This window comes from Rhagoletis zephyria, unplaced genomic scaffold (assembly GCF_001687245.7).
Source record: "Rhagoletis zephyria isolate East Lansing unplaced genomic scaffold, Rhagoletis_zephyria_1.1 Rzeph_scaffold_02219, whole genome shotgun sequence".
Lineage (NCBI taxonomy): Eukaryota > Metazoa > Arthropoda > Insecta > Diptera > Tephritidae > Rhagoletis > Rhagoletis zephyria.
Genome location: NW_016159303.1, coordinates 30,281 through 51,302, shown reverse-complemented (window position 1 = coordinate 51,302; position 21,022 = coordinate 30,281). Strand labels below are relative to the sequence as shown.

General features: G+C 36.3%; 2 protein-coding genes across 3 annotated transcripts; both read right to left on the bottom strand.

Moving 5' to 3' along the window:
- Nucleotides 1–9,328: 9,328 nt before the first annotated feature.
- spartin lies at nucleotides 9,329–20,932 on the bottom strand. 2 transcript variants are annotated; one of them, XM_017620643.1, is made up of 4 exons: nucleotides 20,697–20,932; nucleotides 11,708–12,334; nucleotides 10,429–11,363; nucleotides 9,329–10,348 (listed from the first exon to the last, which is right to left on the bottom strand). In XM_017620643.1, the coding sequence occupies exons 1-4, from the start codon at nucleotides 20,766–20,768 to the stop codon at nucleotides 10,114–10,116; spliced, it is 1,869 nt and encodes a 622-aa protein (XP_017476132.1). In that variant the 5' UTR covers nucleotides 20,769–20,932; the 3' UTR covers nucleotides 9,329–10,113. The 2 variants fall into 2 exon arrangements, with proteins under 2 accessions (XP_017476132.1, XP_017476133.1); XM_017620644.1 differs by lacking the exon at nucleotides 20,697–20,932 and adding an exon at nucleotides 12,423–12,709.
- On the bottom strand, nucleotides 18,517–20,187 carry LOC108366303 (uncharacterized). The gene is made up of 3 exons (XM_017620645.1): nucleotides 20,007–20,187; nucleotides 19,751–19,946; nucleotides 18,517–19,676 (listed from the first exon to the last, which is right to left on the bottom strand). Coding segments are annotated over exons 1-3 (783 nt in total). The 5' UTR covers nucleotides 20,009–20,187; the 3' UTR covers nucleotides 18,517–19,091.
- Nucleotides 20,933–21,022: the final 90 nt, after the last annotated feature.

Here is a 21,022-nt window from a genome sequence, read left to right as displayed (position 1 = left end):
TAAAAGGTTGACTTCCAAGCGCCCAGACTAGTTGTGCTAAGAGTGTTAAAAAGTTATTGTATCTAACTCGTGCTGCCAAACTTATTAAGTAGTGCAATTCGAGTACTTTGAATACCAATAATAATAATGAATGAAGTGCTGGATTCTTAATAGAAAGTGAAAAGTTTACAGAAGCCTTCATTGGAAATCTTAGATATAGCAATTAAAAAAAAATCTTAAAATTTTATATTTTGTCGCTTGCTATTGTGCCAATTTATTTTTTCTTATACCGAGTTTTTGTGATATTGTAAATTCTTGCATATTTTTTTAATGGGTTTCTAATGTAATTTTCTCAAAAGAAACTATTTTTATTACAATTATTGTATATAACTCGTATTATCTAATAATTAGTAATTTATATTAAATAATATCTTAAGTATTAAGTGTAATTATAAGCATATCAGCTTTAATATGAATTTACTATTGCAGCCGAAATCTTCAAGTCTAACCACAGATATCGATCGATATAATAATCGCGTATTACATACATGCGCACAGTGTGCTGGCGAACTAATTAAAAACTGCGCGTACTTGTTTTAATATAAATTTGTTTAAAAAACGATACATATTTCACCTAATATTACTTAGCAAACATTTGTGAATGTGGTACAACAGACAGTTGCCCGGTTATAAATTTCAGTCATTATATCGGGGGGAAAAACATAAGCAACAGTTTTTTTTTTTAATTTTATATTTGATGCAGAAATACTCCTCGACCATCCAGATGCATTTATGCATTTTGAAAAAATTTCGTCTTCCAGGCACAAAAATCTAGAAATGTCGATAATATTTGAAGAATATTTAAGATACCTGCTACAGAGTATGGTTTTTTTTTTATATAGTTCGTCTTCACTATATATAGCATACACACCGCTTCACTTAGATAGGCAAAATTTTTCTTCGAGATCCCAGCTTATACATATCCTATAAACCTTATATTGTTAGCTTAGAAGCGACTTAAATATTTTTATAAAATAATACGCCAAACCTTAGCACACAGAAGACGCACAAAAGAATTATTCACTTTAATTTCGCCATTAGTATTCAGATCTGTCTCCTTGATTTAAAAATATGTTAAGAGATGATTTAATTGAAACTGCTGCATACAGGATTTTAAATAACTCTAAGGACACCTTGCCAATTTTTGTAGGTCCGCTAATAAGACCACTACAAAAAATTAAGATTTTGCTTTTGTGGTATTTCGCTGGCATGTTCAAGAAAAATATTTAAAAATATTCTAGTAGATAGTAGTTTCAGGAGCTAAAAGGCCTTTCACCTTTCTATTTTGTAAGGAGTGGCACAAATTAAAGGTCTTCTGCTTTCGCTACAAAAACAAGGGCTTATACATATGTATCTCCTTCGTAAGATGCTTTTCTTCTAAAGCCGCTTTAATTCATAGAAATCATACTTCTCTAAGATAATTATTCAAAGTCCATTTTATATACATTTTATTACAACTTCAAAAATACCCAGTAGAAAGTTTCTGGATTTAAAAGGTCTTCCTCAAATATTATAAAGCAAAACAAAAATTATTTTACCCAATTGGTTTTTCACATAGAGTTGGCGATAAGGCCAATTTCGTTAAATTTCGTTAGAGACGAGAAAACCAGAACTTTCCTTTTGATGTACATTTTTGTAAATCCTACAAAATTCCAGTTTCGATTATTTACGTTGTACGTTTACTTGTACCCCATGTTAGAACTTTGCTGAGCTCAAATGCTCAAAATTATTCATAATCTGCCTTGTTGTGGCACACATTTCTCTTTAATTTTAGTCTGGTATCGCGAAAATAAGCAGTGGACCTTACAATGGATCTGCTGTAATTTCTATGTAGCCTTTTTGGCTAAATTTCGTGCTTTTATCATCCGATGATAGGTCAAATTTACGACTGATTATAAGTTTTTTCGAGATAGCTTGCCCATAAAATCTTTGATCCAGTAATTCTGTGAATAGCCAATTTTTTGCAGTTGAGTTGCTAACGACAAATACGGCGCACAAAGACGCCACATTAACTCTAATCTATTACAATGAATAATAATATTGTAAAACAATAAATAAGCCACAATTATTCTTTATCTCAACATTTTTCTTAAAAAAAAAAAGATCAGTCGTCGAAACGATGCTTACTCATCCAGATAGTTACGTCCCATACATTGTGAAAAATTCTCTGTACGAAGACTTTTGTGGTTCACTGTATGTACATATAAGCTCGGTGCTAGAAAAAAAAAATGTGCCTATCAAAGTGAAGCGGGATGTATGTGCAGCTATTGGAAATCAGTTCATTGTGTGTTATTACAAATTTAATTTTTTTTGTATTTCCCTATTAAATGAGCTCTATACCGATTTTAAGTAAAATAATGTGTGTATTATTCTTCTAAGGTGAACACCTCACCTCACCTCAAAAGCGGTTTTGAGCTCGCTGAAGAAAGCGCCATAAAAAATATACAAAGATGTGCTAAGCATATTTTTTTTAAATAATTTCATAAGAGTTACGACATTTTGCAACTGTAATATATCATTATGGCTAAACTCTAGTGAATTGTGTATACAATTCTTTATTAATAGAAGCCCTATTGTGTTATGCATCAATTATACGAGTACTATAAAATAGTTTGTAATTTAACATAATCTCAATTAATTTTCTGTTCAAGCAGTTAAAGAATTCTCCAGTGATAGTCATTGGACATTCAAAAACTCCAATAATTCGAAAATGTCAGCAGTTAAAGTAAGATGATTATAAAACTAAATTGGTATTAATATTAGATAGCTTTGAAGTACGCCAGTCTATCTCAGATAAAATACTACATACATATAAAAATATTTATAATGTGAGAAAAATTAGGAGATAATTCACAATGTGTCTTAAGGAGTCATATAAGTTATAATGTCATACATTTTATGACGTTCAAAAATAGTTTAAATGTTATAAATAATGTAAAAGATAATTTAAAACTTTATGGCGCGTATTCATGGTCAAAATAAAGTCGACTATACAATTAATTGCAGCTTTCTGACATAATTTCCAATGGGATATCTGCGAAAAAGTTGCAAATTTAATTTTAGAGTCGACTTTATTTTGTCTATGGATATGCGCCTATAAAATGTATGACATTTTAATAATACAACTCGTTATGACATGTGAATTAGCTACAGACATTCATATGTACATATGTGTACGTACATATGTATACAGTGCCTCAGACAAATATTTTGCATTAATTTTTTTTACGTTATTCAAAATGTTTTTAATGATAAACATTCTACAACTAAAACCATGAAGATTAAAATTTCAAACTTTGCAGAAAAATAACGAAAATTCAGCAAATTTTAATAACAATTTCAAAATTTTTTACCAACAATTCGAGCTTACAGTTTTATAGCCCACTAAATTTCGGTAAAAAATCCTTATATGGAAGAAAATGCTCAACACTCCCAGTAAAAAAAATATATATCAAAGATGCGAAATTGTTTAGAAATCAGAAATTTGGGCTATAAAACTGCTACTAGATTTTTTTTGTTTAAAAATCAGATTCAAAATTTTGATGCATATTTGCGATATTTTTCTTAATTTACTGTAAAGTCTAAAATTCTAATTTACATAGTTTTTGTTGTAAAATGTGCTATATTTTAATAACAAAATTAACCATGAAAAACATTTTTAAAATCGTAAAAGAAAAAAACAATGCAAAATATTTCTGCGAGTCACTGTATAGATCATACTCGTATATTGCAATATACCATAATTATAAATCCATAATACTTATTAGCACTGTGCAGCAGCCTTTAGCACTAGATACCTATAGAATCCTAAGGGATGGTTTTTTACAATTTAAAAATAACTGTCCCACATTTAGGCTAGTCTCAGTCGCATGCATTCACTCAACTTAGTCTCAAAAAACCACTTACAATTAGCTTTAGTTTGCATTCCCAAACAAAAAAAATTTAAATAATACTAGTAGCAACGCTGTGCCATAGTGTATTGTATGTAGAAAACCAAAAAATAAAATTTAAATTAAACTTACCACAGTGTGTGTATGTACATACATAGGTGAATGCAAAACACACACACACACATATATATATATACACAAAAGTCTCAGTCATAAGTAATCTGCAAATTCGAATCACCTCAAATAACTCAGCAATTTGTAAAGAAAAGTTCCTCCAGGCAAATTGCAAGCAACAAATCAATTATCAATTATTGTATATAATTTCTAAAGTATGTAGTTTAGTTAAAAAATTCATATGTATTATATTTGCATGCTCATTAACATACAACATTAAAATGTTATACATATAGTACATACATATATTGTATTACTTAAAACTGCATAAGAATATAAATGTTAGTTAAAAAATTAAATATTTAATTCAGCATGTTAATACCAGCATACATACATACATATATCTCAGTTTATGTGTATTTACACACATGCTTACATGCATATAAAAAAATTATGGTACATGCATGAATGCATAAATACATACATATAAGTTCTTCCATTTGTAATAAAAATAAATGTAGAAAATATGAAAGAATCCATTTTAATTNTATCTCAGTTTATGTGTATTAACACAAATGCTTACATGCATATAAAAAAATTATGGTACATGCATGAATGTATAAATACATACATATAAGTTCTTCCATTTGTAATAAAAATAAATGTAGAAAATATGAAAGAATCCATTTTAATTATGCCGAATTTCCATTGGGAATTGAATTGGAAATTTTTTTATGACAAATTTGGTATATGTACAACCAGTAATTTTTAAGCAAACAACAGACCGACTTCAATTGTTATATAAAAAATTAGGAGTACCGTTAATTTCATGATCGAAATCGCTTGACGTGGTCCAAAGTTATACGGTAACATATCGCTAGCTTAGAATGAAAAGTTGCTAAGTCCCAATCTAAAAATTGTACAGGAGAGGAAAAAACTTTTTACAGTCATTTTCTTCAAGTATTTCGCAAAACTTTGAATACAACATTTTGCCTGTTTAAAGCAAAGCAAAACTCCATACGAATCAGAGGGATTCGATCTATATTAAAGATTTCGACCTATTTTGGCCGTATCGCATTTTCGGAGCTTTTTTGGAATTAGCAAATTTTCCTTTCATTGAATATTTATAACCGAGAAAGCATAAAACATGGACCTTTACCCTTTTCGAAACGACGCATTCTTAATTTCTCTAGCCTCTTGTATCAAAATATGAGTTTTCATAAAAAGTGGACTTAGCAACTTTTCACTCTAAGCGAGCGATATGTAAAAATCCACCTTTTTTGAAGTCGGTTAAAAATAACGCTGATCTTAAGTGAAATAGTCATTACATCTGTCTCCGTATGCCATTTTTTGTATGGTTGTAAATTGTTTGTCATTTCAATGCCTTTGGAAATTCGGCATTACTCTTATATGTACTCTGCGGTGTAATAGCAGCAAAGAGTTTTTAGGCAATGTTGCTGGTGTGGCGGTATTTGGCCAGACACAAATATGGGTAGTTCCGGTTACTTAGACTCGACTGAGTGGGAACTTCTATACTACTACGAATATGAGCATACATAAAAGATAAATCTTTGCTGGCGCCGGCAGCTTAGAAAAAATAGCCCCCATGAGTAAAACTTCGGCTACGCTGACTACAGTATTTTTTTTGCAGAACACTTTTCCGCGTTACGGCCTTTGACCGCGTATTTTTGCCCAGGCATTATTCATTAGCAAAAGCAACGAAAATGTCCTGATGCTGTGCTTTAATTCACGCGAAGCTTTGTACTTCTCTTTGCTCGATGCTCCAACCAAAATTTTTAGAAGACACTGCGAAATTTTCATACAATTTCCGTGTTGCATGTTAGGAGTGAATACTTGGAAACAAAATGTTGGAACATTTTGGCGGCCACTGTGGTTAGCAGTGCGCGCTGCCATTCCTCAGGGTTTGGGTTCGAGCCCAGTTTCCGAACAACATAAAAAAAACTCCGAATGTATGCTGCCATGAAAAACAGCTTCTCAAAAAAANCCGATGCTCCAACCAAAATTTTTAGAAGACACTGCGAAATTTTCATACAATTTCCGTGTTGCATGTTAGGAGTGAATTTTGGAACAGTTTGGCGGCCACTGTGGTTAGCAGTGCGCGCTGCCATTCCTCAGGGCTTGGGTTCGAGCCCAGTTTCCGAACAACATAAAAAAAAACTCCGAATGTATGCTGCCATGAAAAACAGCTTCTCAAAAAAATATAATCAACGTTCGGCGTAAAACTATAGGTCCCTCCGTTTGTGTGACAACACCAAGGCGCACGCCACAAATCGGAGCAGAAGTTCGGCTAAATAGTAGTATATGTGTTAGCGCCAATCTATTATTACTATTATTAGTTTAGCAATTGCAAATTTTTATCAGTATTGCGTGGCTCAAAACAGACCACGAAATTTCCGCTTAAAAAAGCTCGAGATTTCCTCCCAGCATCTCTGGGAGTGGCCAGGTCTGAAGCTCTGTCCGCTGTATCGTACTAGTTCCCGGCGATCACACAGACGCGGGATAGTTTAAAGCCGGCCTCCCAATGGCTTTGTATGTTGCCAACAACTTTTAAGCGAGAGATTTACGAGCTTTGAAGCGCGTCTGTATTTTAGTGACGATTGAAATTCGCGTAATTTATGGTCGGTATTGTAGTTTCATCGACTGGTGTGTCAAACTTCAGCTTTACCTCCTTTGTCCTGGTAGTAAAACGGATTACGCTTTATTTCGTAAAGGGAAATTGTTAGGATCATTTTCGTAAAGAAGGTGTCTATTCACTTGTGAATTTCTACCAACGTTTTATCGTTTTTATCAATTAGGAAGTTGGAACAGTCTTGCAAATTTTCATCAGCCCTGCGAGACCCCCTGCTATCTTGGTTTGGAGGCTTGATCTCGAAACGACCCCGATGAGTGTCGACCACGCACTTCCGTCCCGGGCGGAAGGAAGATTTTCCAATTTCTTTAAGTAGCTTTGACCTACTGACCGGTTCGAAAGCTTTCGACAGGTCAGGTACTAGAAAGACAATTTCCTATGCTATGCGGTGGTGGTAGTAACTATGCACTTTACGGAAGCCATGCTGATGTACTGATGGTAGTGCCACAAACTTAACTTAGAGCCCTATTATTTTCCGCAGCTGTCTGGTGACACGACGATTGGCCTTATCTGCTGAAGGTTGCAATGTGAATTTCTGGCTAATATAGCAAACAATTCTCTAGGCTCGGCCNCGGCCAGGTCTGAAGCTCTGTCCGCTGCAGCGTACTAGTTCCCGGCGATCACACAGACGCGGGATAGTTTAAAGCCGGCCTCCCAATGGCTTTGTATGTTGCCAACAACTTTTAAGCGAGAGATTTACGAGCTTTGAAGCGCGTCTGTATTTTAGTGACGATTGAAATTCGCGTAATTTATGGTCGGTATTGTAGTTTCATCGACTGGTGTGTCAAACTTCAGCTTTACCTCCTTTGTCCTGGTAGTAAAACGGATTACGCTTTATTTCGTAAAGGGAAATTGTTAGGATCATTTTCGTAAAGAAGGTGAGGGATGTCTATTCACTTGAAACAAAAGCATTGCGTTCGTTGTGAATTTCTACCAACGTTTTATCGTTTTATCAATTAGGAAGTTGGAACAGTCTTGCAAATTTTCATCAGCCCTGCGAGACCCCCTGCTATCTTGGTTTGGAGGCTTGATCTCGAAACGACCCCGATGAGTGTCGACCACGCACTTCCGTCCCGGGCGGAAGGAAGATTTTCCAATTTCTTTAAGTAGCTTTGACCTACTGACCGGTTCGAAAGCTTTCGACAGGTCAGGTACTAGAAAGACAATTTCCTATGCTATGCGGTGGTGGTAGTAACTATGCACTTTACGGAAGCCATGCTGATGTACTGATGGTAGTGCCACAAACTTAACTTAGAGCCCTATTATTTTCCGCAGCTGTCTGGTGACACGACGATTGGCCTTATCTGCTGAAGGGTGCAATGTGAATTTCTGGCTAATATAGCAAACAATTCTCTAGGCTCGGCCTAAAATAGTCTCCGAATGTGATTGACTCCTGGCCATTATAGTTCGCCGAGTTGGGTAAATGTCTTATAGCAGATCAAAACTTGCTTGCCCCCTACAAATGCTCATGTCTTTTGTCCCCTTATGTTGATAAAAGTAGGTAGTTGTCGAATCTCCAAATTGAGACCTCTGCGGCGATCCACGGCATCAGCGGTATAAAGTTAGTAAAACGTTGACCAACTCGAACGTTTGTAGGAATTAGTTCGGAAGCAAAGGCGCTCCCGATGAATTCCGTGAAGTCGGACCAATTAGTTTTATTAAAATTCATAAAGGTGGGGTGATGTGATTATAGGACAAGCATACTTACGTTAAATACTCCGCGGTAGATTTCTTCATCGATAAGACGATTTTGAAATGTGGTGTGTATAATAAATGCTAAGCTTAAATCATTGAAACGTTGAAACGTCCGCAACTTAGAAGAGCTTAGCCATTTTTTAGCGTGGTTTCTCGCATCGCATCTATTTTTAAGGTCAATTATCTATAAGATCTTACCTTGGCGTCCATTCTAGTTGAATTGGGTTATTGTCATTTTCCTCTTGGGATATTAAGCCTCTCGGGACGTAAGTCTCCTGGCGCATTCCGAATAGTCGATTGTACGCACCAGAATGATTAGGAGTTTCGCCGACCAAGGACTGTTGTGCCAGCGATCTAACCCTGTTTAGATCTGAGTGCTTGGAAAATGGTTCACTTGAAACTAACTTTTCATAGTGGAGGGGCTCCAGCTTTCTATTTAGTAAAGGGCTGTAGAGGTGAATAGGAAACAATATTTTCAGATATTCAAAAGATTCCCAAAAATTGGAACCCACTTAGTTGGCACGTATATTATACCTTTAAAAATTTATAGACTTTAGGGACCAGGGGATACTTTGAATCCGACAGCAATACGAACGATGCCGAATAAAGATAAGAAGGCTTCGGGGCTTTCGAGATAATTATTTTATACAAAACCTATGGCCTTGCTCGCGAAGGCTACGAATAAAATTAGAAAGATTATGATGCCCTGGCCAAGTCATTACTACCATCATCGGACAACAAAGTAGGGACACCAACGAACACAATTGATGAATGAAATGCAAAGGACACTGTCCGCACTTGGTTTGAAGAATAAGCGAAACTTCGCCAGAGAGAGGGAGAGAGACGCAAATTGTTTTGACCTCGGCCCAAACCGATAAAAGGTTTTAGAGGTAACAACAAGAAAAATGCCCTTAATTTCGTATGTGTCAATAGAAAACCATTTTTTCCCGTGCATATATGTACTTTTTATTTCCATTTAATTAATATACTATGATCAACAATCAATTGGATGATTGTGAAAGAATACAAACGATTTGTTTGGCAATGTCTTAAAGCAATAACATATCGTTGCCTTAATATAGAAAGGCCCTAACTCATATAGTCGTAAAAATGCAAAAAACCATAACTAACTAACATTTTTTATTATTGCATAAAACGATATGGGCACTTATAATTCGATGATATGTATCATAATCAATCAAAAAGTGAATTTTGAATTTCTATATAGTTACGGCTTTTTGTATTTTAGCGACGATGTGAGATAGGGCCTTTCTATATTAAGGTATGTATGTGTACATGTTTAAAGTAAATTTAGCAACATTAATCCCGCTATAAATTGAGCAATAGCAAAATATAGTATTATTTGGGGAATGTATAATGCAATAATGACCTAAAATTGAATACTTATACCTACGTATGAGATAATATGGAAAGTGTTTCAATAACTTTAACCCTTGAAGTAGCATAAATGTTTAACTTATAATGAAATTCGGCAATATTCGAATGATAAGCGATGGAAGGATATATGTATATAGAAATAACAATTATGTGCATATGTATATTAAAGTGAGTAAATAGGGAAAATCGGCGAAAAGCAAAAAAAAAATGCATAGCTAATATCAACAAGTTGTACGAACATCGAGTTCGGTTTAACAAAATTCTTTGATATTGGCGAGAGCTTTGGAAAACTTCACAAATATATTAATGAATCTCCACTTTTCGCCTTCACTTCTCCTTTAGCGTGCGCAAATCCGGATAGAGCGCGCCGGCTGGCACGAAATTCGTTTCTGCGTGGCGTATTTTAGTTTTATAATCATCGATGACTGCTTTGCCTGTATTCTTGGCCATTTTCTTCGCCAAACCTTTCGGTGTAATGTAGTTAACATTTTGACTGACATTGAATGCGTTGCCGAGCGTGTCAAAGGTGCCAGCTGCAACTCCGCCCGCTGAAGAACCATATCTGACAAAAAATAACATAAATTTCCATAGAATTAAGAAACAAAATTCAGTTTAAATTATTTAGCTCTTTACGACACTTACTTATGCTCAATTATCTTCACCGAATTTTCGCTCAAATTTGTTCCCAATATTTTTGCCGATGTCTCGAGCCCATCATAAACCGTGCTAAAGCCCTCCACCGCACCGGCAGCAATGGTCATGGCACCCTCCATTTTACTATGCGCCTCGTTGGGGTCATAACCGAAACCCTTCTGTAGCAATGTCGAACCAGCACTCTGCACATGCGGCGCCAAGTAGCGGCCGATAGCCATCGAGGCGGAGCCCACTTTGCCGGCTATCCAACCGGTGACGCCTACTGCCGCATGCGTCACATCACGCGCCACCGTCACAGAGGTTTGCACGGTCGACGAGACTGGCCGCGCATCCGGTGGCGCTGGCTTCATTTTGGAAATGATGTACGGCGTGGTTTTCACCATTAACTCACCCGTCTTCTCGGCGCCACGCACCAGATTACGCGCTATGAAATCGGCTGCCGTGACGATGTGGCGCGAAACCTGTTCGCTGGCATCGCGTGGTGGTCGCGGGACCACAATTGGTTGTTGCAAAAGTTCAACGCGGCCAGAGAGCACCGCCTCAAGTAGATCCAAGAAGAATTGCTGTAAATCGCTGAGTTCTTCTGGTTCTTCTGGCTGTGCAGCCGCCTGCTCAGCGCCGTCAACGGCTGAGTCACGTTCGATAAGCATCAGCCCGAAAGCATGCCCCGCCTCATCGATTTCAAGATCGGGCAAAATGAAGGCCCCATAAGATGTGCGATAACAAATAGTGATCGCCGGTAGAAGGGCGTAAAGCCAAATCATTTGCGGTGACTCCTTTGATGGCACTTGAATTTGTTCGGTGTTGTTGTGTGCGGATGGTCCCGTTGGAATTGTACATTGTACAAAGGAGATGCCATTCAAGTGTTTCCATTGTTCATCGCTGGGTGTAGTACACATAACTAGAGACATTGAAGTTTCACCCTGTCGAGGAAATCATAAATATGAATGAGCGTAAATTAAAATTAAGTCGATGAAAAAGCAACCAAGAGCTTGAAAAAGAAAATTACAACACGAAAATCTTCATAATCCATTTTGCAAATTAATAAAAGAAATGGTAATATTTGAAATCTAAATTATTTACATTGTGATTTAACGTTTGTGCTTTGATGTTTCGAGATTTTCTTTGCGATTTTCATAATTCAAGTGCTTGTGTTCATGTTGAACTTCGCACTCATCTCTTGTACATAAATATGGGTGTATGTACATATGTATGAGCAAATTCTAAAACAAAAAAAAAAAAATGCAAACAAAAAATTAATACCAACCATAGTGACAACTACACCATCAGGCTGAATCTTGTATAACTTTGCCTGCGATTGAAAGAGTGTATCAAAGAGTATGCCCACACCAGTGGTATCGGCGATAACGTGTCGCAAATCCGACAATATCTTACGGAAATGAGCTGTTGCACTTATTGTGGTGCCATTAGTTGCGCTTGTACCTTCGTGCGTGACGGGGTTTTCCAATAAAAGCGATTTCTTCTTCGGCGAAGGTCCAGCATCTGCATCATCTTCGCGAGCTGCACCACCGCCAGCTGCCCCATCTTCTTCCTTTGCCTCTATGGCAGCACTATCGACAGGTGCATTTTGTGCGCGTAACACCTTCAAACGATAGCGCACTTCTACTTTGGCGCTCTTTAATTTTTGCACAATGGCACAAGCATCTTTCCACTCAGCCGCCACGGCATCGATATTGTCTGGTAGTCCCACCGAGATGGCGAAGGTTTCGTCGATTTGTTGTAAGCAATGTTCATAACCGTCAATGGCTTCAGCTAGCCGATCATGTTCTTCATGGCCAATGGCCTCATCAATGCAGGCGAGTATACGTTTGTTGGAGGATTTCATGCGCTCGTAGGCGCCGAGAAATTCCGCTTCCGTTGACATGATAACCAGCTAAAAGTGAAAAATAAATACATATGTATAGTTTAGTTATAAAAAATAAAGTGGTAATAAAAATACATAGTCAATTGCAAATAATTACTTTATTTAAATCCAAGTTGATATTCATTTTGCCAACAAAAAATCTCCTCAACCGGCTTTTGTTATAAAAATATTCGAACTTTTCTCGGCCACTGCAAAGAGCTAACTAAAAACGTCACTCTAACCAAACACAGTACTCCCATGCAAATTTGTGAAATTGTTACTTAATTATAAAATTAAATATTACTCAACGCTCTGATTTGCTTAGAGATTCGCAAACGAAAGACTCAGCTGCTTGTGCTTTGTAAATGTTGTTATCGTCAACAGCAAAGGGCGCTGAGGTGACGTTGCAATTGGATTACAGCCAATTTGAATCATGAAGCTAAAAAATTAAAATAAAATAAAAACAATGCAATATTACGTACGGATGCTTGGATGATGACGCATTGCAGCTCAGTCAGAAGGGATGTAACAAAGAAACAAAGTTAAATTTTTAAAGGAAGCTACAGTTGCTGAGAGCAGCAAGGTACTGTGCACCTTGCCGAGCCAGCCTATATACAGATTTACATAGGTACATAAATATCGCTCATTTACTTCAATAGTGTCATAATACAAATAAGCAAAACTCGAGAAAAACGGCTTTAAAGTTTTGAATTTACATATCCTCCCATAGTAAAAATTAACACATATTTTGTTCTAGTGAGATACTGGTAATCGATACAACTATGAAATTTTTACACAACACAGAAGAGATTATGACACTATTGAAGTAAATGAACGATATGTAGATACATACGTGTGTGCATAGATGCATATCGTAACCTGAAATGCAAAAAGCCGTAANCTGAAATTTTTACACAACACAGAAGAGATTATGACACTATTGAAGTAAATGAACGATATGTAGATACATATGTACGTGTGTGCATAGATGCATATCGTAACCTGAAATGCAAAAAGCCGTAACTAACATCGCCACTGAAATGGAAAAAGTCGTAACTAATAAATTTTTATTATTTTTTTTTTTGCATGAAACGATCTGGGGAATTTAAGAAAATGCATCATAAGCAATCAAAAAGTGAATTTTGGATTTTTTGCTAGCTTCGACCTTTTGCATTTCAGGGACTATGTTCGCTATGCATACATACATATGTATGTACACATTTATTTGCTGTGTGATGATAATGTTTTATATAATTCTGCTATACCTTTACGCACTTGTAGTTTGTTTGACATTGGATGCCCTGTGAGAAATGTTGTGCTGCGCTAATAAACTAAAACATAAGTAGAAACAATAACGTTTCTCCATGTATAGCCGAGAGAATATCATGAGCTTTGACCTCGAATGAAGGTTTAAATTAGGCAGAGCTGTAATTTATTGTGTTAAATCGAAATTTTTGGCTATACAGGGTGTGTGTCCTAGACCACCCGTCCACCCTCTATAAAATGGAGGGACATTTTTTTTTTACTGAAAACCGCAAAAATTTTACCTACTAAATCGGGGATGCTCTATCTTATGGTGGTATTACCGGCTTCCTATTTCGACCGGAAGTGGGTTAAACTGACCGGAAGTCCGCTTTTTTTAATTAGACATGCATATTTTTAGTACTGATACGGATTCTAAAGATAAAAATACTTAAATTTTGTTTGAAGCTTTTCTCTCAGAAGCACCGTTTACTACCCCTAAATGACCTTTGAGCTTTAACTCGTCTTGGCCCTCTAAAATGAACGAAAATGTTTTTATTGGAAAACGAAAGAACATGAAGTCGAGGACGCTCATCTTTTGGTCGTATTACCGATTTCTAGTTTCGACCGGAAATGGTTTCTACTGACCGGAAATCCATTTTTTTTTAACAGAATTACATATTTTTAACACTTATTCGGATTCTGCGCATNATCTACTGACCGGAAACCCATTTTTTTAACAGAATTACATATTTTTAACACTTATTCGGATTCTGCGCATAAAACTACATACCCTTTGGCCGAAACTTTTTTCCGGTTTGGACCGGAAGTGGGTCAAATTGACCGAAGTCCATTTTGTTAAATTACACTTGTATTTTTTTACTACCGATTCGGATTCTGTGGACAAAAATACGCAACTTTTGTTTTGATCTTTTTTCTCGGAAGTGCCTTTTTCAATCTCTAAATGACCTTCGAACTTTAAACAAGGCACTTCAGACAAAAAAATTCAAACAAAAGTTGTGTATTTTTATCCACAGAATCCGAATCTGTAAAAAATTGGACTTCCGGTCAGTTTGGCCCACTTCCGATCCAAACCGGAAAAAAGCTTCAGACAAAAGGTGTGTATTTTTAAGCGCAAAATCCGAATGTGCTAAAAATATGTAAGCCCATTAAAAAATTAACTTCCGGTCAGTATAAGCCATTTCTGGTCTAAACCGGATGTCGGTAATACGATAAAAAGATAGGGCGTCCTCGATTTGGTAATTCGTGTTTTTTTTCGTTTTCCAATAAAAAACATTTTCGTCCATTTATGAAGTTCAGGACGAGTTGAAGCTCGAAGGTCATTTAGGGATTGAAAACGGCGCTTCTGAGAAAAAATTTTCATACAAAAGTTACGTATTTTTATCCTTAGAATCCGGATATGTACTAAAAATATGCATATCTTATCCGGTCAGTATAACTCACTTGCGGTCGAAAGCGGAAGTCGATAATACCACCAAAAGATAAGAGCATCCCCGATTCAGTAGGTAACATTTTTACGGTTTTCAATAAAAAACATTTTATGTATTTAGTACATTTTATATATTTATAGACATATCAATGGTCTTCTGCCATAACGACACAATTCAAAATTAAAAAAAAAAAATCCTTACTACTGTTAAGTGGCTTATTCCTCTCATCCTTGCATAGTGGAAGTGGAAATCAACTTTAATTTAATTTTGTATTTAATTCTCATTTAAATAATTTTCAGTTTCAATAAACTATTTATTTAAGTGAATAAAAAGTGGTTGTAAAACAGACTAGGCCAGCGAAAGCATTCATTTGTACTGAGAGCTTTAGAAAGCTTTGGCACGCTGTGCTGTAAAAGCAGGGCTGGTATACAAGTAAGCAGCAGATACACAATGATCAGGTGATTAAACGTCTATCACCTCTGAGTGTGGTTATTCTGATTTAATTTTTATTTAAGTGCAGAGCATAGGTCACTTAAATCAAAATTAAAATTGATTGGTGAAACTAAAAATTCGAAAATTAAAGTAATTTTCACTTAAATAATTTGGTGAACCTGGCTGTAATATTCACAATTATTTTCATTAAAAATGTGTTTCATTAATTATTTATGAAAATATAGTTCATTCTATAACATAAACCATATAAATCAAAGTTTCATACTTTATATAAAGTTCACAAAAGTTAAATCAATTTTCATCAAAATTTTAAAATTTATATTCAGAATTTCTAGAAAATTTTCGAGTATGCAATATTTTTTCCCGTTTAATTTTAGTGAAACAAAGTGCTACCGATTTTTATAATTCTTATAAAGGAAAGGTGGTACCTCAGAGGTGGTCCCATGCTAATTTGGTTTAAATTCGATCATTAAATCATGAAGAAATTAACGGTAACGGTAACGGAAGTCGATCTTGTTTGTTTGTTTGTTTGAACATTTTCAAAGAGCTTCTTAAAACGATTGTTCGATAATTAAAAATACGTACATATGTAGTATGTATATTCAGATGAGATTCTAAAATGTTGATTTAATGTTTTAAAACAGTGCCGGCCAAACTAATATTAGTATATATTAAACCATCTGCATAAGTGTGTGTCAAGCGCGTCCCCGCAGCAATTCAGACTCACCCTAGGTTAGCCCTCACATAGTCCCTATTGTTACCAGCACTAGTCCCTCATAACTCCCCTGCCAATGGTTTCAACTGTCATTTTTAGCATTGGCGGGTCATTGGAAAAGGACCGGTCCACTCAACAGTGACTGTAGGATAGTCCTGAAAAAGTCCAATTTTGGAGATTTTTTTTCGTTGGAACACGATTACTTTCTGCAGTTCACAGATACTTTTTCATATTTTGGAAACACAAAAAAAAATATTTTATCATTTTACAACCATGTTGCTTCTACGGCATTTGAACCCGGACTCTCCTGAAAGCTAACAAATAGTGGTAAGCATCTCTGCGCACTGAGCTACAGCCAAATGTTCACTTTGAATCAAGGCCAGACGAAGCGATTGAGGTATTTACAGGGTGGTGTTCTTTAAATTTTTTTATTGAATTGCAAGACAACACCATCCTGTCACTGCCAAACTGTACTTTTCGTCTATCTTTAGACCGCTTCCTTGGGGACTGGTCGAAGGCTGACATTTTCGATGCAAGCAAATGTCCAATTCTGACCAGTCTAATTTTAACCAGTGAAGTACTACTCCTTTATGGAAACTTGCCTGCCTTATTGCTGCAGGGGTGAGAAGCGAAAGCATAACTTCGTGTATACACATCGTTAGCCTTGGTATGAAAACACGAACGAAAAACTGCACAATGGGCACATTTCGGCCGGAATTGTTTTAAAATATGCGTTTTCAAAACTTTCATAATTTTGATTAAAACACAAGTCAATTGATATTTAAAAATATGTATACATACACTGTCAAACATTTATTGATATCGATGGACATACTTACATTTAAATTAGTAACAAAAATTAATCATGAAAATATATTTACATATATTCTGGCGGCCGCTGTAATGTAAACAGTGCGCGCTTCCACTCCGCAGGGCCTGGGTTCAAGCCCTGGTCAAAGTAACATCGCAAAACAGCGGTCGCCCCTCGGCAGGCAATGACCAACCTCCGAGTGTATTTCAGCCATGAAAAAAACTTGTAGGTCCCTCCATCGGAGAAGAAGCTCGACCAAACACTACAACTGCTTTTGAGATTTACGCTAGTTAGATTCTGTAATATACTATAAAGAAATTAAAAATTGGTATTAAATAACATATTGGAATTTGTTTTTGTAAGCAACTCTTACCAAAGCTTTCTCTAATAAAAAAGTGCATCATATCAGGAACGTCCCTTTTATTGGCTATAGTCACGATACTGAGCCATCTGCACAAAATTTTCCGACAAATAAAGTTTTTCAGTTAAGTAGCTTTGAAAATTGTAATACAAAACGCCTTCGTTTTAAAACTATATCGTGCTTAATTTATTGAAACGAAATTTTCGTTTTTATTTTAAGTGTTTCGTTTTACTTTGCTGGTTAAAAATTTTGTCGCACTACAATTTGTAGGAACAATGGGCCTTATGAATAAAAAACAAGCAAGCGGAAGTTGTCACTGTCCATACTTAGACGCCATACACTACCACGGGCATAATAAGTGACTTATAGAGTGTGATTTTGGTACGTCGAGAGCGGACTTTACTCCTCAATTGCCTACTCAGCCCAAAGTAGCACTTGTTGGCAAGAGTGATCCTGCGTTGGATTTCCATGCTGATATTATTATCGGTGTTAATGCTGGTTCCCAAGTAAACGAAATTCTCTACACTCTCGAAGTTATAACTGTCAACAGTGACGTGGGTGCCAAGGCGTGAATGCTGTTTGGTTTGATGACAGGAGATCCTTCATCCTTTTCTTGTTTACCGCCAGTTATAATACCCTTGTGCACAATAGTGCTCGGGTATAATAATTTGAAGTCTAGGCATTAGGTAGTGTTTTTCACAAGATGACACAGAACGAAAGCATTCAGCAAGAGAAAGTACGTACACCACACACGTATCTTTCTCATTCAGAGCAACATGCTGGGTACCTGCTGGGTACCCATATCCATATGTACATCATTGATCTAGCACTGGTACAATATTTCTTCTACCTGTTTTGTTAAGATATGACACGTGTGTTCACCAAATGCTACTATGGTAGCTAAGAAGGCTGAAAATTTTCAGTAAGGCTCGTCGTTTTCTTTCCGCACAACATTTTATACCTGTTATACAGGACGTATCTATATGTACATACATAAGTATATGCGGACACATAACGAATTTGACTTTTTTGTGAGTGCCGCTGCCTTAAGAATGTCTTAAGAAAATATATTCCAAATATATAAGATCTGCGTCAAATAAAGTGGGATGAATTATGAACAGCGGTTTCCTTTCGAATAGGGTATGGATCCGCCTTTTCTCCATAAAAATACATTCTCATAAGTAGGATCCACATATGTACATATATGTATGCCAAATTTTGTACATCTGCGTTAAATAGTTGCCGAGATACATATGACGAATAAAATTTTGTTTCACTGGGGCGTGGCACCGCCCATTTTTCAAAATTTTGTACAGCTTATTTTTCCCCGCTCTGCCACATAAAGATCGGTTGAGTACTTTGGACAACACATACACACACACGCATTAATTATTTATATGCATAAGTATTTGTATATAAGATTCGTCCGATTAACCAAAGATACCATCGAATTTGTACCACAAAGTTTAATTTATAGCAGTCGCATGCAAAAACTTAGCCTCCAGAGCTACAATTGGCTGTGACTCTCTTCTGGCAAACGTCTAGTGTCAACATACTATTGAAAGTGACTACCTTGTTGGTATGTACCAGAGAACTGTGTCGAACTTGCTATTCCATGTTCTCCTCGGAATGGAAAACAAGTTGTGCCCGCGGGTTATATATATACGGCTTGCGCCAGAGTATTCGTCCATATGCCAAGAGAGGTTTGCGACAAATATGAAATACAGATATCCGGATTTGAATAAAAACTTTATTTAGAGTTTGAGATTATTAATTACCATGGCTAATGTTTCTAATTCTAGTCGTTTTATTTCTACGTCAGTTTCTCGCGAGGTTTGTTGAATGCGGTGCTTTTCCTCTTTTATCGCCAGTAATCTTTCTTGTACCGATAGCATCTTCTCCTGCGTCTCCACCAGCCTATCTATTTTTGCAACCAAATTTGTTTGGAAGTCTGCAACAGATTTTAAATTTTGTTGGAGGAGGGCCAACTTTTCATCACTACCACTTTTTTGTCTTTGTGTGTTTCTGCGTGGGGCTTTGACGCGGAGGGGAGGGAACTCCGATTTTAGTGGATCCGACAAGACGCTATGGGAGGAGCTGGCCTCTCCGTCGCTGGGACAACTATCACTATTACCACTGCTGTGCTCGGATGCTGCAGCTGGTGAATTTCCTAACTCTTCCAAACATTGGTCGTCTTCAACACAAGCTTTCAGTCCGGCGGCCTCAATTATCATCTCCTCAGAGGCAGTAATAACCTTCTCGCCATAAGAGCCTCGGTGCTTGGATGCCTTATTCAAGAAGAGCTTTTTCTTTGCATGATATTTTTGATCGGCGAAAACCTGTAAGTAATCAATCACAAATATAAAAACCTTTTTCTGTTAAAATTTATTATGAAATTCATATATGTAAATACCTTTCTCCACGTCCTGGAATCTTTAATTGGTGGGCCTACGTCATTTAAACGCCTAGAAAGCTCCTCCCAGAGTCTAGCCGATGTAGCTCTGCCTTGTACCGAGTTGGAAAAATTGTTCTGGGCCAAATTCGGGTGCTCGGTCATAAACTCAGCCATTACATCCTTCTGAGTAGGGTTTAGTTTACTAAAACTAGACCTACAGTAATAAAAGTAGTTATAAACTTTACTTATAAATTTTTTTTAACAATTTACTTACATTTTTGCCTAAAGTCGCTCGCGTTCGGTTGACAGTTGGTGTAGGAATGACATTTCGATCGAAGGAGTACGCTTGTCACTCGTTAACGTATGTCATCATACCGAATTACGATATAAACGATACGTTCACGTGTCAGTGCTGCCACAGTGTTTTTTTGTTTATTACCAAAATCACCATATCATATGTATACAGTATGGAAGAATGCTGCACCGTGCCAACCGTACAAGTCCAAAATCAATTTTGTATAAAGATCAAAAACTGTACACGTCACGAAAATGTACGGGTTTTCTTGGATTAAAAGGTAGAGATAATTAGGTATAAAAAGGAACCCTTTTGATATAAAAATAAGAGTTTCACTCTATTTTGTAAAATTTGTATTGATTTGCAAATTTGGGGAGTGCAAATGTACAATTGCAGCTGATGCATTCTTCGCTTTGCTAACCTCTTTTTAAATCAGCAACCAAGCTGTACTAGTATCTTGTAATTAAATAGATAATTGAACTGAAAAACTTGTCCCTTACTGTTGCTATTCAAAGGTCTTTCCTAATGGGCCTATTGGAAAATATGGCTCCGGATCTATTGGAGCCAAGACCTCTGCTATTTAAGCTAAGCCATCCGGTATCTCATTCTCCTGTATTCCCAGCAATCCATTAATTCCAGTATTAAATGTTTTTAATTTCCGCCGCTTACCTTTGAGTACTTCCTACAATTTTCCTTGCTCGAGGTTTTATTTTTCACTGCTATATGTATTCTAATCGACATACATTTTAAACACAATTTAAAGTTTTACATCGCTCATCACTATGCTAATATTTTGAATACAAGATTTTTTATGATTTTTAAGCAAGAATGGATCGAATTTTTTCTATTCTGTGTTCTTTTTCGTTTAACTTTTCGTCTATTCGCTTTTTTTTTTGCAAACTCAGCTGTTATTAAGTGGTGATGCCAGATTTTAAATATCCTCGTTCCCCACGATTTGTGGGATACTCCAGTAATTAGAACGTAAAAATAAGTTA